The sequence below is a fragment of the Scleropages formosus genome, chromosome 8 (assembly GCF_900964775.1).
Source record: "Scleropages formosus chromosome 8, fSclFor1.1, whole genome shotgun sequence".
In the NCBI taxonomy this organism is placed as follows: domain Eukaryota; kingdom Metazoa; phylum Chordata; class Actinopteri; order Osteoglossiformes; family Osteoglossidae; genus Scleropages; species Scleropages formosus.
The window spans coordinates 6,936,997-6,956,536 of NC_041813.1; the positions used below are offsets into that span (position 1 = coordinate 6,936,997).

Below are 19,540 nucleotides of genomic sequence, written 5' to 3' on the forward strand. Positions count from 1 at the left end.
TGTGTTGCTGTTGAGACATCAGACTACCTTCTAGTGTGTGAACAATGTACCAAGAACTGCTAGGCCTCTTGTTGTGAGCTCTGTCTTAGGGAAAGAAAATTTCCAATGCAGGCGTATTTGCCTTACACACACACACACACACACACACACACACACACACACATATACATCCTTTCCTTGTCAAGGTAAAAAACTAAGCGTGCTGAAAGGTCACCACATTGTACAGTTCATTCTCACATGAATGGATCCTTCTATTAATTGTCATTCCAACTCCAATGTACATTTATATGATTGGAAAAATCATTGAAATGATTTTTTTTAAATCATTTTGCCATGACAATGATCTTAAAGATTTTATATTTACATTTATTCATTTAGCACATACTTTTCTCCGGAGCATTTAGCTGGCACTTTTTTCCCATCCGAGGTTATTTAGAGTAATATACGCTGCAGTACATCAATTACGGTCAATTACTTATCTATACTCTAGCGCAAAACACACTCTCTCTCTCTCACACACACACACACACACACACACACACACACACACACACACACACTATGGCTGATTTAGCATCAGCAATCCACCTGAAATAGGTCTTTTAACTGTCGTAGGAAACCAGAGAACCCAGAGGAAAACCATGCAAACATGGGGAGAAAATTCAACCTCCATACCGTTTTACATCACATGTGTTAAAAATTGTATTCTTATACATTGCTTTAAATATTTAAGTGATTTAACTATTTCCTATAACTGTTCACAAATCCATATCAGTCTCAGATTATTAATGCCGGACTTGAGAAGGAGAACCAGAACCAGCAAAAAGGTCTTTTTCAGCTTCAGCTTCATACATTGGCTCCTTGAGGCTTTTTTCCATCACTGTCCTCAATTATAGCAAAAGAATTTGCTTTTGCCATTTCTGTTCTGTGTAACTTGCCAAGAAAAGAGCCTGCAGCAATTTCCTGGCTTAAGTTCACAACCCCAGGTACAGTGTTTAATTTTACCGGGCCTAAGACCCATTTCCCAGCACACAGGATGCTGAGGCTCTCTACTATATTACAGCACAATGCTTCATCTTGGACTATTAATTTCTGAATCATAACCAAGGCTTGTCACGCAATATAAACCGAATTAAAAGCGAGAGGATGATACGGTATTCCTCAGCAGTTTAAGATATAAATCCGTTAGTCATTAGGACTCTCATCATGTCTCTGTCACTAAGCTGTCGAGGAATCAATCACCTGCCGGAGCGGAGAGACCATGAGACTGTTCTCCGGCAACGGGCATCTTACTAGTTAGAGCCAGGTTCGAATCCCACCTCCTGCTGCAGGGCCCTTGACCAAGGTACTTGCTCCAGTGAAAAAGACTCACCTGTATAAGTGAGTAAAACATTACTAATTTGCTTTAGAGAAATTCATTAACTAAATATGAATGGTAAACTGTACAAGATGTCTCTGCTGTGGGAAATGGCAGGATAAACTGGTCCATTTTCATCTCTGTGTCCATAAAGGACAGCAGGTGGTGTAGTAGTTAAAGCTGTGGCCTTTGGACCTAAAGGTTGCAGGTTTGATCCTCACTTCCAACTACTAGACTACACTACAGTACTCTTGAGTAAGGTAAAGTGCTCCAGTAAAATTACCGAGCTGTATGGGTGAATATAGGTACCCAGTACTTTGTAAGTAGCTTTGGAGAAAACGTCAGTTAAATGAGTAAAATGTATTGAATTTATTTTCTGATTCTTAGCAATGTAACCTCTCAATACACAGGAAACCTGTATGAGTACACTGAGTACTACTCATACTAATACTTGCCCCCGGCTTAGCCACCGTTGCGTTGTAACTCGGAGTAGCCCGGACTATTTCAGTGCCCTAACGAGTCCACGGAGTCGCCTCCTCGGTCAAGAAGGATTCTGATGAAGCCATTAGCAACACTTTTACCTCACTTTTCTTCTTGCTCCATCGACGGCGTCACTGTAAATCAAGGTGCAAAGAAAATATCCAGCAGAGCTACAGCGCGTTTGCGTTACGTCTCCTAACCCGCAGCGCAGCGCGTCGCGGCTCGCGGGCGGCCTTGGCGCCGCCCACTTGCACGTGCGTTCCGCGACGTACGTACGTTTGGTGGGTTGTCATTGTTTGAAAAGGCAGGTAATGGCGCCGCCCCTCCCCTCCCTCAGCAGCCCCTCCCCTCCCTCAGCAGCCCCTCCCCTCCCTCAGCAGCCCCTCCCCCCCAAGCTTCGGTCGTTATGATGGGTCCAGCGCGCGCGCTAATTGCCGTGCAGTGTTGCGTTCCACAGTTGGGACGCAAGAGAGGGGCAGCGAAGCCGAAGGTGATGCAAACGCTTGAAAGCGTGGACACTTGTTTTTATGCAGCACGGTTCTTACTGCGAATTCTTCTCCGGAATCAATTGAAAGGGTGAGTTAATTTACTGATGATTAACATACCGCGGCGCTTGAAACGACTGCAACTGGTGCGCGGGAAGAAAAAGGCGGCGCGGCGCGCGCTGGGGGAGCGGGAGCTGTACCGTTAGGCGCACTGTCTCTCTGCGGGACAGGAGCGTTTTCTCTCCTCCACTTCGCACCCTCCCAAGTTTTGCTAGTCAGACATAAGTGCCTCTCAGCCCTTCTTGGTAGAGAAAGTCCTCAGTGGTTCGTCTGTTTCACCAAGAATTTTTACATTAATTAACACCAAAACTTTTTGTGGGGGGACACGTCGCGTTACGCGATCCGCGTGAATAGTCGCGCGACTGACTGACTGACTGACGTCCGTCCGTGTCCGCGCCTTTTTTTTAAAAAAAAGAAAAATTCGGAAACGAACGCCGGAGAAAAAGCAACAGTTTTATTTTCACGCTTCAGAACATGCGGAGACCTACTTTTTATTTGAATTTTACAGGACTTTAGGAGCATTTTCCCCATCAACGCACTGCAGCGTCACCTATCTCTCTCTCTCTCACACTGACTGTCACCCACACACTACTTGGATCGGATTTAACGTGAAGAAGGAGAAAAGTAGACAACCGAAGGTAAAAGTGGACACCTTCCCTCTCTTCAGTCATTTTTTTCTGTGTTTGTATTTCCTACTTGATAAATCATAGTTGCCCCATAGCCTATCAACAGGTGCTTGTCCTCTAACAGACATCATGGTACTTTACTCTACACATGCATTCAAGCCTCTCTAAGAAGGGCAGTGATACCGTGTCAAAATGCCAGAGATGGTGGGATGAGGTGCTATTGATAAATCGGAATGTTTAAACCTTTCCAATCTGAATCTGGACATGTCATGTGTGCGCCTCTGAATAATGGCCCTATCAGTGACGTCAAGTGTTTTCTAATGTCCACTTTGCCATCGTCGTGTCTCGCCGTTGTGTCAATATTTTGATGAAGGATACTTGCGAACAGGTTCGAGACGGCGATCAGCTGTACCGCTGCCCCTTTCTTTGTCTTCCTCTCTATTAAGGGGGGGTTGTAGGGTGGGTGTTACAGGAGTGCTGAAACCCAGTAATGAGGTCATCCCTGCGCTCCACGGCGTTGGTTAAGGAGCTTTACCATGTCGAGGATCTTTGGACAGATGGAGGGCCCGAGCTTGACGCACCCTGGGGACCAAGCCAAGGGGGCTAGCAGAGGCCAGGGCAAACCCATGAGACGCTGAAAGGGTCTCGGTGCATATTGTGTTAAGTAGACCCTGGATAGGTCCTAAGGCCATGCTGGTTGCGGTCAGATTACTAGGTCCTAACAAGGAGGTGACAAGACAGACTACCCAAGAGGGTCACGTGTGTCTCGTGCTCCATGCGTCCATGCTGCTACATCCATACTGCGCACCCTCCCCCCCACTTTAAACCGTACCAGGAGCCCCACGCTCCTTGATGTTACAGCCAGCACTGGCTCCTTATCCATTTACCCTAATTGCTTGTTTATATTTTGCTTAAAATCCTTCCCTACTGTGTATTTTTTTTAATCCACATTTCTGCTTAAGTTTTATTTTTCTATTTCACCAGAGGGGAAAACTCCTCCGGTTTAAGGGAATGTCTATAATAGCACTATGATGTCTATAGCGAGAAACTGCATGTTCCAGTGCTGTGTAGACAGCGATTCTAAATGGTCATGGATTATAATCATTAAAATACTAATGTTAATCGTCCTGGTAACGGAGTGGTTAGAGGTACTGCCTTAGATCCAAAGGGTGCAGGTTCGATCCCCACCTTTGGCTGTAGTACCCTCAAGCAAGGTACCTACCCCAAATTGCTCCAGTAAAATTTCCCAACTGTATAAATGGCTGAATAATTGAGCTAAATGAATAAAACTATTGCTGGTGTTAAGGGAAACAGGTGGATGACTGCAGGAGGAAACAGTACAAGGGAGGTTCTCAATTATAATACCTTAACTATATAGTTTAATATATAATGCCCATGAACAAAGGTTCAAGAAATACCTTCAGACTTACAAGTGAATGGTGGCTGCTGTCTCCCTCCTGGAAACGATACCTTTTTGCCGAGGCCTGTTCACAAAGCTTCAGTTCAGTAGGGGCTGCTTTGATTGGCATGTTGGTCTTTTATAGTGATGTTTTTTTGCAGGTGGTGTATTCATGTGTTTTTTTTTTTTTTTTTTTTGGAGGAGAAAGGTGAACAAGCACATTTTGTGTTCTTAAAACCCTCTACATAGAATTGGTTGACTGTGCTGCAGAGGCGGTGACACAAACGAGCAATAATTGATTTTGGAGTAAATGAGTGTTGATTGCTTGTGCTGAGCACCTTGTTGGAGACGAAACCCCCCCCAACACCACATCAGTCCCGACCGCTTTGGCTAATCTCAGCTGATGTTTCCCGATCGACTGCTGACATTGCCTCCAGTCAGAGAATTTCGACGCCCCCTCCTTCCTAACAGCACCCAGCGCGTTTCCTCGGAAACAGGCGGCGGTTCTGTGGCGTGCGGCCCTTGTTCCTAGTATTATGCTCACCGCTTCTTGGAAATTTACTGGAACCCCCCCCTACCCACCCGTCTTTCCCTCTATGGTCCTGTGTCACTTCAGGTTTCTGCTTGAGCAGCGGACATGTGTCCTCTGTAGGCAGGGTGTCGGTGTGGACCTGGGGGACACTGCGGGGTCTGTGCCTCGCGTCCCTGCCAAGTGCAAACACATTCCATGACAGCCTTTCCAATCTCCGGGAAAACAGATCACCAAGGCCGCAGGGCTCGCCTGACTCATCGCAAACAGCAGGGCCCTGCCCCTTGACCCGAAACCGTATCTCTGCTCACCTCCACAATGAAGTAAATTATTTTGTTGTAGTTGTTCTTTTGAGGAGAATATGCCAGACGGGGGCTTGCTGAAAAGCATGTAGCTGAATCATCAGTATTGTCTGGTGAACTCTGTGTTCTTGGAGACACTGCTTCTATCTTTGTGTCCTGCGGACATGAAGGACTCTACCGTTGGTGTACTTGTGCCGCGATGTGGTACTTTTGGCTTAGCGTCACCCTGCGTTTATAGTGGGCAGTTTCTACGGTTCTGTTATGAATACATATCATTTGACATAAGCTGTCTCACCATTAAAATCATTAGTCATGTTTGTTATTACATGGGTTTTTTTAAAAAAAAAAAAAAGGAAAAGAAAAAGGTGTATTTTCAGTTCATATCCTTAATTGCTTTTCTAAGTCTGAGCCATGGCAGTCTGATATGCTCATTACTTTTATTCGTTTAGCTGATGCTTTTCTCCAAAGTGACTTAGAATTATTTACCCATTTACACAGCTGGGTAATTTTACTGGAGCAATTTAGGGTAAGTACATTGTTCAAAGGTATTACAGCCAAAGGTGGGATTCAAACTTGGATCCAAAAGCAGCTACTCTAACCACTGTGCTACCATCTTGCCCAACAAAGTAAGTTCAAGACTTTTGGAAAAACTTCAAACTATTATTGTGGTAGCTGTGAGTGTATATATAAATAATTAAACTGATGCTTTTTTCCAAAGTGACTTATAATGTTAAGTTACTCAGTTATTTACCCATTTATACAGCTGGGGTTTTTTTTTGCTGGAGCAATTTTGCAAAAAATACCTTGCTCAAGGATACTACAGCCAGAGGTGGGACTCAAACCTGCAACCTTTGAGTTTCGATAGTAGCTCTTACCACTGCGTTACTAGCTGTGCCCGTTGTTGTTATGAATAATACTGTTATTGCGATAGCTAAATTAGTGAAATTGTGTGACTGTCTGATGCACTAGCGTATGCAAAATTGTACTGTGTGAGTTTCTTTGCCTGTTATAGCAAGTATATGTTGCATTTGGGTTTTTTAAATATTTTTAAAAGAACACGTACAGATGCATAGATCATGAAATGCACTGTGGTGACATGATTAAAAATGAATGACAACTCTTATTACAGCTCACACTGAAAATGGGGTAAAGAGTGGTGGTCTTTATCCGAAACTGAAAATGTAATATTGCCTCTAGCGTACTGCAGTTAAGAGACTGTGCTCATTCAGGGAGGTAGTAAATTGGAGCGCGAGGTGAAAATCACTGACATCTGACAGGAAGGGCTTCCAGAATTTGTGGAAATTGACTTCAGACACTGAGAGTGCATGTTTTATTTTTGTGCTGTTGGACATTTTGAAACGTTCGTAATCCCTTACAATCAGTGTATATCAGTGGGCAAATGGCATTTTTTCAGTTCAGAAAAATGAGTTGTTCTGCAGTTAGTCATAGAGGCAATGAACTTTGACTTGTAAATAAAATCCAAACTGTGATTAGCAAAGAGGGGTGAAAACTGGACTCGAACCCCTCTGGGCATGAATGTTTACTCGAGCTGAATATCCGAATCACTGTTTTACAGACACCTACAAACATTGGTGATCAGGATATAACACACACACTATCTGAAACCGCTCGTCCCAAGCGGGGTTGCAACGAACCGGAGCCTAACCCAGCAACACAGGGCATAATGGGAAACACCCAGGATGGGATGAGAGTCCATCACAAGGCACTCGAACCCCAGACCCACTAGGGAGCAGACTCCGGTCAAACCCACTGCACCACCACACTCAGGTTATAACATTTATTTTAAAAAGGGTTTGCTTATTATATAAATGCAGTAATTCCACATTAATTGTATTACAAGGACAGAATAAATCCCCAGACAGCTGAGATTTAAAGCCATGGAAGCAGACGACCGATATTTTGGGACAGGTACAGTAGGAGTGGTGAGGTCACCTGTGGACAGCTGTGCCAGCGAATGTGTCCCTTGTGCGTGGATGCAGGGGCTGCTGCCCTCGGTATGGGGCGTCACGGGATGTCATCTGGGTACAGGTCTCGGGCAATGGCACCTTGACACTTGAAGGCAGGCACAGGAGGACTGTAAGAGGGCCATACTGCGGGCAGAGGAGACAAGCAGCTGGGGTCGCTCTCGATACCTGGGGGCCTGCTGGCAGGGGCCTTGTGCACATTAATATCTGCGCTCTCCCCCCCCTGTTCCATGTGCTGTTTGGGTCCACATCCTGTTATTCATTTGATAGGACCAGTAGGGTGTTAACAATGTTTTTATTTTATCACGTCTGCACACCTGTGAGCACAGCTGAGCTTGTTTGTGTAACTGCGTTTGGGACATAATGCTGGTTGGCCTTGTCTGTTTTCTTTGCCCTCTGTTCTCTCATTATCTAATAATTTTTGTAGCGCTGCATTTCTAGTACCTTTTTTTTTTTTGTTTTTTTTGCATTTTCTGTTTTGCTACAAGGAGGTACTTTGGTGGCCACAGAGGACTTCTCCACCCTGTCAGTGATGTGAGTGTCATCTGGAGGTGTGATGTGAAGCCCGGGTGAGAGTCGTGCTGATTTTAACGGTGTGAATGCTACATGTCCAGCAGCAACAGCCTGGGCCTCGCACCATTTCCCGGCCTTGTCTCTCTATGTGCCCCAGGTCAGCTCTGACTTCTGACCATCTGCTGGTGTCCCTTCCACAGCCCATCTTGGGGAATGAGAGTGATGGTGGCTTGAACCCTATGGGACAAGGATGTGATTGCTTTGTCAGTATCTTGCACCCCCCTTCATGTCACAGTAGAGCCCTGTGTGTGTAATGCAGTGCTAATGGCTCTTTTTTTCAGGGATCTGGAAGGCAGTGCAGAGATGCAAACTGTAGGGGCACTGGGAGGGTGCTGGGGGAATCATTAGCAGCAAGCTGAGTGTGCCCACCACTCCCATGGCACCCCTGTGGTTTTGTGCCAGTGTGGCCTGCAGTGTTGGAGGGGTGCCAGCCTGAGGAATTAGACATGCTTGGAGGGGGAGTGGGGCTGCATCTCCATAATGGTCTTGTGCATTGAATAATTGATTTTGAAACAGGCCAGCTAAACCTGTGTATTCTAAAGATTTGCAGTCATTTGATGAATATTTGTTTATTTCTTTATTTTTGGAGTTTTCATCAGCCATTTGACCAGTTGAGGGCCGTGGTTGTCTGGACGCTGTTCTGGAAGGACAGGGCGCAAGGCAAGGTACAACTGAGACTCACTCATACTCTCTCTCATACACACACACAATGAGCAATTTAGAGTGAGTGCTTCACCTGAAACAGGTTTTTGGACTGTGGGAGGAAACAGAGCATCTGGGGGGTAAAGCCATGCAAGAAAACAGGGAGAATTTGCAAAGTCCATGCAGTCTAAATTGGATTCCAATCCACATGTGAAGCCACAGCCTGTGAGGCACCAGTGCTGATGAACATGTACATAAGCTAATGCGTGGAAGGGATGGTTTCACATTAGTTTACCAGTTACATTATGACAATGGTCCTGCCGAAGAAGTAAAAGTGGGACCTCTTTGACCAGAGGTAGCTCTGGTGCGGGAAGCCACCCCCCATGTCAGTTACCTGTAAGAATCATTCCAGAACTATTGCATACAGGCAATTTTGTTTCCAAAACTAAAATGTCAGTTTTGAAACTCCACTAAAAAGTATTCCTGGCATCTTGTGAATGAAATGCTAAATGAAGCCTTGCCTAGTCGCTAGTCCTTGACTGCTGCCGCCACTGTACTCAACTGAGGAGGTGGGGGGAACGAAAATGTAGAAGATTGACATGTTGGATGACATGTTACAAAGAAAAGCTGTAATTAATCTAAATTATGCCCCTTAGAAAACATCATGGCTGGCTTTCCTGTTGATAGTGAGCGGATAATCAGAATATCTTCCAACGCTGCTGAGTGTGTTTGGCAGTTTGCTATTTTTAAACGTGGTCCTGCGTAGCGCAGCTTTGTTGCAGACTGAATGAAATTAATGCAGCAACACATTGTTACCTCCATGACACACCAGGACAGCACATATTTGCAGCTGATGGCATTAGGTTTTTTTTTGTGGACAGTCCATGACATAAAGAACAGGATCTTCACAGGTTGAGCAGACTTGTGACTTGGTCTTCTCTGCAAACACACCAGGGGCTCTAACAGGCACTGCCAACAGCTCCTGAACGCACACGGTGTGCGTGCGAACACGGATACAAGGAAGCGTGCCACAGATCTGCTATGATATTGACAAGAATGTCCTACGTTTCCCTCAGCAGCCATTAATCTCGCTGTAAACGTTAACAGTAGGTTATTTACCTTGGGAGCTTCCGTAACACTCAGAGGAACCGGGGGATACATGTGCAAAGCGCTTAACTGTGTATTTACCAGCTGCTTCAGAAATAACTAAACGGTCAATTCCAGTAAATGTGTTGTTTTGGCCTTTTCGGGACGTGGGGATCGGAGCACGAGTACAGTATGTTCGGGCAACATTTGCAGTTGGCGTAACAACTGTAAAAGTGGCACTGAATTTGGAGCATTGCATGCACAGGACTGTTTGCGATGCTCAGCCAAGCCGAGCTTGTGTTCTAAATATACTCATTTTCTAGTATAGTTTCTGTCCTATTGACTTTCCTTTTCACTTGGTTTTACTGTCATCTGGATGATTTGAACCCACAAGAGTGCTTAACATGCGCTTTACATTGCTGGTTATTATGATTATGGATGTTGTGTTTGCATTTTAAATCAAATTTGCATATTCAGAAGCTCTTGGTCTGTGTGATTGTGGAGTTGTACGATTGTGCAGTTGGTGATTTAAGTTTTTGCAGCTTTGGCTGTGAAATGGCCAAGCATCTCTTTGTCATAACAGTATACCGATTGGACATTTACATTTATTCATTCTGCTGACACTTTCTCCAGGAGCGACTTACAGTGTTAAGGTTACAATTATTTACCCATTTATACAGATTGGTAATTTTACTGGAGCAATTCAGGGTAAGTACATTGCTCAAGGGTACTACAGCCAGAGGTGGGGATCATGAACATGGACTGTTGTCAGTGTAACTGTTGATATTACATGTACATTCAGTCAATTCAAACAGTAAAATTTTTACATTGTTCCAGACACCGAGTGGTCTACAAGACCCACTTACTTGCTATGCTTCAGGCAGACTGCTGTACACCTCCACCCGTGCCTACTTGATGGTCCCGCACACAAGAGGTTCAAAATTGGAAGCACAAAAGTTTTTGGTTCTGGCTTCGATGTGGTGAAATGATCGTCCTCTCTCACTCAACAACTGTTGAGCCTTTTTCAATATTCAGGAAGGATCTCAAAACTCCATCTTCTCCACTGATCTGCTATGTGCTAAGTAAACATACAGTTTTTAACAGATATTTGGTTAGTGTATCTAGCTACTCATGTAATGTATACTGGTTTACATGATGGTAAGTGACAAATTTACTGTACTCAAGAATCATGTATCTGCATCCAGATCTGTCCTTGTATTGCTGTATTGCAGCTTTTGTACTGTTCTCAGCAATATATAATGCTTTGGAGAAAAGCGTCTGCTAAATGAATTAATTTATAAATGTAAATATTACCGGACATGTTAATTCAGCATTGACTGGTCTTGACTCATCTAAAATGCATAATTGGCATTGAGCTAAGGTCAGGGTTTGGACTGAATGTGTACTGAACCGTGCGAACGCAGAACCTGAGTGTTCCAGTGCCCAGAGAGCAGGTTTTTCAGCTTTCCGAAGGACATTGGTGTCCTTCCTCTTGTCTAGTTCTCACACTTCTCTTATCGGCTCTACATCATTGTGTCACCATAAACAAGGGGTCAGCTTTGCACAGTCAGCAGTTTTGTAACTGAACATGGTATAGGAGCTCACAAAGGATGCTTTTATTTTTTTAAATTGTGAACTCGGTAACAATGAGAAAATAGCTTTTCTTTTTTTCCCGCTTTCTGACCTGTTAGGTTAAACCTGAATCTATGAAGGCCTTAAACTTCCCGTACTGTGGTTGACTTGGAGCTGTGAGATTCTGGGCGCTTTCCACTCCAAGCCCAGGTCTCCCTCTCACGCACAACACAGAACCCATTTACACCTTGGGGCTAGGGGTCCTGGAGCTTGGTGCTGTGATTTAACTGAAGGAAAGACATCTGGGCCAGTGAGGCCAAAGAGAGTGAGGGTCACCAGGGTGTGTGTGTGTGTGTGTGTGTGTGTGTGTGTGTGTGTGTGTGTGTGTGTGTGTGTTTGCTCACTGTGTGACAGGAGGTGTGATGCTACGCTGGGCTCCAGACAGGTCCCGGGACAGACTAATCTGTGTGTCTGATCGGGCTAATCTCCCTTTGTGACCTACCACTTGGCTCAGACCGGGAATAGCTACCTTAAAGAGGACACCGGTGGCCGTCTCCTCACACGCATGAGCATGTACACGTTACATGTGATCAGGAACACGTGCTGTAGAGCTCATGGTCTTCAGGGTGCCTGGTGAGGTTTGAGTCGAGTCCAGGAGTTGTTGGGCCCAAGAGCATGGCCATGTGGGGCTTTGCTCTTCCTTGTAGTAAACAAGCCCCACGACTCCTCCCCCCCAGCTGCCTGCGTGTTACTGACTGCACCATGAGGCGACCAGTCCCCCCAGCATGATACTGATTCCCCTCCCTGTCAGGAACTCAGTGTGTAGATGAATGGGCTTGGACATTATGGGAAACTTGTTGGATGAGTTGGAAGCTCATATACCTGCATCACAGAGGCTTTTTGCTGTTTACATCTATTCATTTACGTGATACTTTTCCTCAAACTGACTTAGTGTTAAGCTACTTACAAGGTTTTACCCATTTATACAGCCAGGCAATTTTTTCTTTTTGCTGGAACAACTTGCGGTGAGAAGCTTGATTGAATAGTGGCAGCTGGTAGCATAATGGTCAGAGCTTCTGTCTTTGGCCCTAAACATAGCAGGTTTGAATTTCCCTCTGGCTGTTGTGCCCTTGAGCAAGGTACTTACTCTAAATTGCTCCAGTAAAAAAGTTACCGAGGTTTACAAATGGGTAAACAGTTGTAGGTAGGCGAACATTATAAATTGCTTTGGAGAAAAGCGTCAGCTCACTGAATCAGTGTAAGAGCTACAGCAGGAGGTGGGATTCAAACCTGGGACCCCTGAGTCTGGTGGTAATAGCTCTAATCACTATGCTGCCTTGTTATTTTTCATTGTTTGTATTCTTTAGTACAAATTGCCCTCTGGACAAAGTTTAACATGTCAGAGATTAATTTTTTTTTTCAGAATTCATAATTCACCCTGGGGTCATTCTTATGTAATCAGTCAGGTTATTTTTTTTTTCACTCTAGTGTTGCCCTTTGGGAACAAGCAGTTAGCTGCATGCTACTGTAATTATTGCAAACAAATAGCCGTCACTGCGATGCAGGGTTTGTGTGTTGGCGATCTGCTGGAGTGCCACTTTATTAGCCTGCTTTCCTTAGGGGGGAGGTGTGCGTCTTGGGTGGCACAAATGCATGTTTTGACTGGCCCGCCTCACAGGTCAAAGGTCAATCGGTGACTCAGTGTTAGGCAAACATTCCGCGAGGTTGGTCAGGTGCCTGTGACTCATCGCTCCGAGCAGCCTGGCAGCTCACCGTTGAGGGTGGATCCCCGGATCCCCCGGACCTTCCGTCTCTGGGGAACCAGCATCGAGCGATTAAATGACCTGTCGCCGATTGTGTTTGTTTGCAAGCTGTGAAAGTAGCGTTGCTATGCGATTATCGCACTGTCTAACATCGACAATGCAATTATCATCATTGTGGATTAATTTATCCACAGAGAGAGGCAAAGAGGTAGTGGGTCATACCTGAGAATGCTGTGTGGGTTAACTTGTTGCTGCAACGCGCTGGACATTTCGGGGGTTGTACATATATCTGCCTACGCCCTGTCCTGAGTTTCGCTTCTCGTCCTTGGAGTCCAGGGCCAGGTGTGGTGGCATGAGAGATTTCAGTATGTATGTTCAAACCTTGGGGGCAGTTTGCAGGTACGGAGCGAACAAGACGGGTCGTTCAGCTGTGGAGGTGGAGTGCTATGCTGCTTCGCCTAACATGGGTCTCGTCTTTTTATAGCTGCTTTGCTGTAAGCGGGGTGGAGATCGTGATGGCTCTTAATTCATGTGCCTTTCTCTCTCTTTTTGTCTCCTCCAGACTGGTCCAAGAGCGAACAATGCCACCCCTTCCCTGAGGATGCCAATGTAGAAGTAGAGAGGGCACAGCGGTGACGGCTGTTTCAGAAGAGGCCCAAGACGCACATCCACACACATACGCAGCAGACACACTCAACACGCAGGCACGCTCACCTCCAGCAACAACAAGTGCGAGGCCTCTGGTGTGAGAGCCGTGTTGGATTCCACAAACCGGTCCCAAGACGGTGGGAAGCAGTGGCAGCCGCACACCTAATGAGCTGCGTCACAGCGTCTCCTTAGACAACCGCAGAAACGCAGAGGTAAAGAGAGCAGCTAAGGAGTCGAGAGAGAGAGAGAGAGCTACCACTGTTTTCCCGCCACTTCCTGAAGTTTTGCTACTCCGCTTCACATCAGAGGCAAAGAAGTTTGTTTTCTTTTAGGACCTGGGATTAATTCAGATTTTCCTTTTTTGATTTATTCTAACTGTACAGAAGTCATAAGATTCCATGTTCGTGCCATTCCTTGTGGAGCATTCAAGCTGTTTTTGTATTTATTTTTTTTTGACTTTGTGCAGAGATTTTCTGAGCAGAGGGGAAAGTTAAACTCGCCTTCTTTACCTTGGGACTCTCTCAGGACGTGGGGTCCATCTTAAGCGTGACCAGGGTGGCACAAAAATACTGCGGTGCTGCTGTTTTCTCTTCCCTGCACGGTGGGCGTTTCTTTTTAAACGTGTTCTTGTCTACCAGCCACGATCAATTTGTGATCATGACCTTGGCCAAGTCTCTTCAACAAAGGGCAGTTTTCTGCTGATTCTGAGAGTCCCTGAGGGTCCCGGGCAAGGCGTCCGCCTGCGGGGAGCATGTCCTGGAAGAGGAACTACTTTGCGTCAGGCAGCAGCGGGCTGCAGGGTATCTTCACCCCACGCACCATGACATCCATCGCGCCCAGCAAAGGACTCAGCAACGAGCCGGGCCAGAACAGCTGCTTCCTCAACAGCGCCCTGCAGGTGAGATCAATGTCCTGGTGTACACCCACCCCTGGATGTGTAAGCCACTCACACAGGCGTTGGCTCATATATAAGGGACTACATTTACACTCGAACCTCTCGTTCCTCCCACAAAAGCAAAGGCACGTTCCTTGAAAGATGTCTTCTTGTTGAGATCACCTGGAGCCGGAGTGGACTAAGGGAACTTGTACTCTGTGCTCAGTCTTCTCTCTTCACAAAAGACAATGCGTTAGTTATACAAACCACCTTGTAGGAGGTGTTTGATTCTGTCGACCGTATCCGTTGGCTGGATTAGCGTCCCGTGTGGCTTTCTCCGAGTGAGCTCTGCTGCTCATGGTGATGTACTCCCTGTTACAATCTGCTGCCCTGCAGGGGTGACACTCGTGCATTACATACACGTCTCTGGTATGTGTTGTGACAGGTCCTACCTTGGAACAGCTGACATTTAATTTTTCATTTCCACTTTTGCTGGTGTAATTTAAGTGCAAAGTATTCTGCTCATATATATTTTTTTGTGTTCACCTTACAGTGCTGCATGAAACTATGTGAACCCTTTGTGTCCCTTAGTTTTACCACAAATTATTCGGTCAGAACCGGTCTTCCTCATCTGATATAATAGTTGTGTAGATACGAATTCCATATGTTGGTTTAGAAGAAATCATGTGTGTAATAGAAAAATGGAAGTAGTGTGCAGGTCTAAATAAAAAGACAAGTAGGTAAGTAGAATGACATATGAATCAGTTATTTATTCACTTTATATGTTTAAGATTTACTTTATTTCAACATTTTATTCAAGAATGAAAAACATAGACGCGGTTGTGACTGCACTGGAAGGACGGTGGGAAAAGCAGCTCACAAGATTGCGAGTTCCGCTCGGACTGCCTTGTGCAGGGCACTGCGTGAGGGAGGCGCCGTGTGGGGAGGTTGGGTTGTCTGTAATCAGCGTAACACTAATTGCTCTCAGTTCTGGCATTCAGACTTGGAAGGCTTTGTAGAAGACTGCGGAATAACCCTGTCTCTGCCCTCTTCCTGTACGTGTGTGATATTGATGCCCCGGGTGCCCTTCCCTGCCTCCGTTCTTGTTGAAGTACAAAAACCAGTTGCACATCCCTCCTCCTGCTGAGCAGCAGCTGACAAGTGACGGAGGAGAAGGAAAAAGTCACGCATTAACATTATGAGACACAACCGTTGCTCCTGAAAAATGTGACTCACAATAATGCTGTCAAATAATTGAAATAAATTGTAGGGTTGCTAAGGGGGGCGCGGTGGCGCAGTGGGTTGGACCACAGTCCTGCTCTCTGGTGGGTCTGGGGTTCAAGTCCCGCTTGGAGTGCCTTGCGACGGACTGGCGTCCCGTCCTGGGTGTGTCCCCTCCCTCTCTGGCCTTACGCCCCGTGTTACCGGGTAGGCTCCGGTTCCCCGCGACCCCGTATGGGACAAGCGGTTCTGAAAGTGTGTGTGTGTGTGTGTGTGTGTGTGTGTGTGTGTGTGTGTGTGTGTGTGTGTGTGTGTGTGTGTGTGTAGGGTTGCTCTCATTCAGGGAAACTTCCTGCTCTGCCTGTATTTCCTGCTACATGGGGTGACTCTAGCAGCTTTGACTAAATAACATTACCCATCCATCCATCCATCTTCCTCCGCTTTTATCCGGGGCCGGGTCGCGGGGGCAGCAGTCCGAGCAGAGTACTCCAGACCTCCCTCTCCCCGCACACCTCCTCCAGTTCCTCTGGGGGAACCCCAAGGCGTTCCCAGGCCAGCCGGGAGACATAGTCTCTCCAACGTGTCCTGGGTCTGCCCCGAGGCCTCCTCCCAGTGGGACAAGCCCGGAGCACCTCCCCAGGGAGGCGTCCAGGAGGCATCCGGAACAGATGCCCGAGCCACCTCAACTGGCTCCTCTCGATGCGGAGGAGCAGCGGCTCTACTCCGAGCTCCTCCCGGGTGACTGAGCTCCTCACCCTAGCCCTAAGGGTGCGCCCAGCCACTCTGCGGAGGAAACTCATTTCTGCCGCTTGTATCCGCGATCTCATTCTTTCGGTCATGATCCAGAGTTCATGACCATAGGTGAGGGTAGGAACGTAGATCGACCGGTAAATTGAGAGCTTCGCCTTACGACTCAGCTCCCTCTTCACCACAACAGACCGGTACAATGACCGCATTACTGCAGACGCCGCACCGATCCGTCTGTCGACCTGCCGCTCCATTTTTCCCTCACTCGTGAACAAGACCCCAAGATACTTAAACTCCTCCACTTGAGGGAGCAACTCCCCCCTAACCCGGAGGGAGCAATCCACCTTTTTCCGACTGAGAACCATGGCCTCGGATTTGGAGGTGCTGATTCTCATCCCCGCCGCTTCGCACTCGGCTGCAAACCTCCCCAGTGCACGCTGCAAGTCTTGACTTGATGAAGCCAACAGGACCACATCGTCCGCAAAAAGCAGAGACGAGATCTCGCGGCCACCAAAACAGACACCCTCCGTTCCCTGACTGCGCCTAGAAATTCTGTCCATAAAAATAATGAACAGAATCGGTGACAAAGGGCAGCCCTGGCGGAGTCCAACATGCACCGGGAACAGGTCTGACTTACTGCCGGCAATGCGAACCAAGCTCCTGCTCCGGTCATACAGGGAACGAACAGCCCGTAGCAACGAGCCCCGAACCCCATAATCCCGAAGCACCCCCCACAGGATGCCACGAGGGACACGGTCGAATGCCTTCTCCAGGTCCACAAAACACATATGGACTGGTTGGGCAAACTCCCACGAACCCTCCAACACCCTAGTGAGGGTATAGAGCTGGTCCAGTGTTCCACGGCCAGGGCGAAAACCGCATTGCTCCTCCTGAATCCGAGGTTCGACTATCGGTCGGATTCTCCTTTCCAGTACCCTGGCATAGACTTTCCCAGGGAGGCTAAGGAGTGTGATCCCCCTGTAGTTGGAACACAATCTCCGGTCCCCCTTCTTAAAAAGAGGGACCACCACCCCGGTCTGCCAGTCCAGAGGCACCGTTCCCGAACTCCACGCGATGCTGCAGAGGCGTGTCAGCCAAGACAGCCCCACAACATCCAGAGACTTGAGAAACTCGGGGCGGATCTCATCCACCCCCGGAGCCTTGCCACCGAGGAGTTTTTTGACTACCTCAGCAACTTCAGCCAGGGTAATGGACGAGTCCCCCTCCGAGTCCCCAGCCTCAGCTTCCTCTACGGAAGGCGTGTCGGAGGGATTGAGGAGATCCTCAAAGTACTCCTTCCACCGCCCGAGAACATCCTCAGCTGAGGTCAGCAGCGCACCACTTCCACTGTAAACAGTGTTCGTGGAACACCGCTTCCCCCCTCTGAGTCGCCGGACGGTTTGCCAGAATCTCTTTGAGGCCGACCGAAAGTCTTCCTCCATGGCCTCACCGAACTCCTCCCAAGCCCGAGTTTTTGCCGCGGCGACTGCCAGAGCCGCGCTCCGTTTGGCCCGTCGGTACCCGTCAGCTGCTTCAGGAGTCCCATGAGCCAGCCAGGCCCGATAGAACTCCTTCTTCAGCTTGACGGCATCCCTTACTTCCGGTGTCCACCACCGTGTTCGGGGATTGCCGCCGCGACAGGCACCGGAGACCTTATGGCCGCAGCTCCGAACAGCCGCACCGACAATGGAGGAGCGGAACATAGTCCATTCAGACTCAATGTCCCCCACCTCCCTCGGGACCTGGTTGAAGCTCTGTCGGAGGTGGGAGTTGAAGACCTCTCTGACAGGGGCCTCCGCCAAACGTTCCCAACAGACCCTCACTATGCGTTTGGGCCTGCCAGGTCTGTCCAGCTTTTTCCCCCGCCATCGAATCCAACTCACCACCAGGTGGTGATCAGTTGACAGCTCAGCCCCTCTCTTCACCCGAGTGTCCAAGACATATGGCCGAAGGTCAGAAGAAACGACTACAAAGTCGATCATCGACCTCCGACCTAGGGTGTCCTGGTGCCAAGTGCACTGGTGGACACCCTTATGCATGAACATGGTGTTCGTTATGGATAAACCGCGACTAGCACAGAAATCCAATAACAACTCACCGCTCTGGTTCAGATCAGGGAGGCCGTTCCTCCCAATCACGCCCCTCCAGGTATCACTGTCGCTGCCCACGTGGGCGTTAAAGTCCCCCAGTAGAACGACAGAGTCCCCAGTGGGAGCGCTTTCCAGCACGCCCCCCAGGGACTCTAAAAAGGCCGGGTACTCTACACTGCCGCTAGGCGCATAAGCACAAACGACAGTGAGAGACCGTTCCCTGACCCGAAGGCGTAGGGAGATGACCCTCTCATTCACCGGGGTAGACTCCAACACATGGCGGCTGAACTGGGGGGCTATTAATAAGCCCACACCAGCCCGCCGCCTCTCACCTTGGGCAACGCCAGAATAGTGGAGAGTCCACCCCCGGTCGAGTAGAGTGGTTCCAGAACCCAAGCTGTGAGTGGAAGTGAGCCCGACTATATCTAGACGGTATCTCTCAACTTCCCGCACCAGCTCAGGCTCCTTCCCCGCCAGTGAGGTGACATTCCAAGTCCCAAAAACCAGAGTTGGCGCCCGAGGTTTGGGTCGGCCGGGCACTCGGCCCCGACCACCGCCCAAATCACAACGCACCGGCCCCTTATGGTTTCTCCGGCAGGTGGTGAGCCCACCGAAGAGCGGCTCCACGTTGTGGCTTCGGGCTGAGCCCGGCCAGGCCCCGTGGGCATAGACCTGGCCACCAGGCGCTCGCATGCGAGCCCCCCCCCCAGGCCTGGCTCCAGGGTGGGGCCCCGGTGACCCCATACCGGGCGGGGTAAACGGACGCCTTGATTTTTTTGTCATAAGGGGTTTTTGAACCGCGCTTTGTCTCGTCTGTCATCCAGGACCTGTCTGCCATGGGAGACCCTACCAGGGGCATGTAGCCCCAGACAACATAGCTCCTGGACTCATTCAGGCACTCAAACCCCTCCACCACGATAAGGTGGCGGTTCACGGAGGAGAATAACATTACCAGTTGGCTGAATTACTATAATTTTATTAATACCTTTCTCCAAGATGACTAGAAATTTAGGCTACTTGCAGTGATTTCCGCATTTACACAGCTGGGAAGTTTTTAGTGGAGCAATTTAGGATTCGAACCTAAAGGTACTACAGCAGTAA

General features: G+C 48.0%; 1 protein-coding gene across 6 annotated transcripts in view; it reads left to right on the forward strand.

The window, feature by feature from the left end:
- The window catches only part of usp54a (ubiquitin specific peptidase 54a), a 56,974-nt gene that overhangs the window by 3,478 nt on the left and 33,956 nt on the right, over nt 1–19,540 (forward strand). For 2 of the 6 annotated variants that reach the window (XM_018766252.2, XM_018766244.2), the window contains exons 2-3: nt 13,422–13,719; nt 13,974–14,405. In XM_018766252.2, coding sequence (XP_018621768.2) covers nt 14,259–14,405 — 147 coding nt within the window. In that variant the 5' untranslated portion in view covers nt 13,422–13,719; nt 13,974–14,258. Of the gene's footprint in view, nt 1–2,251; nt 2,414–2,983; nt 3,021–8,384; nt 8,462–13,421; nt 13,720–13,748; nt 14,406–19,540 lie in introns of those variants that run through there. The other 4 variants (XM_018766248.2, XM_029254243.1, XM_018766250.2 and 1 more) reach the window with 4 other exon arrangements.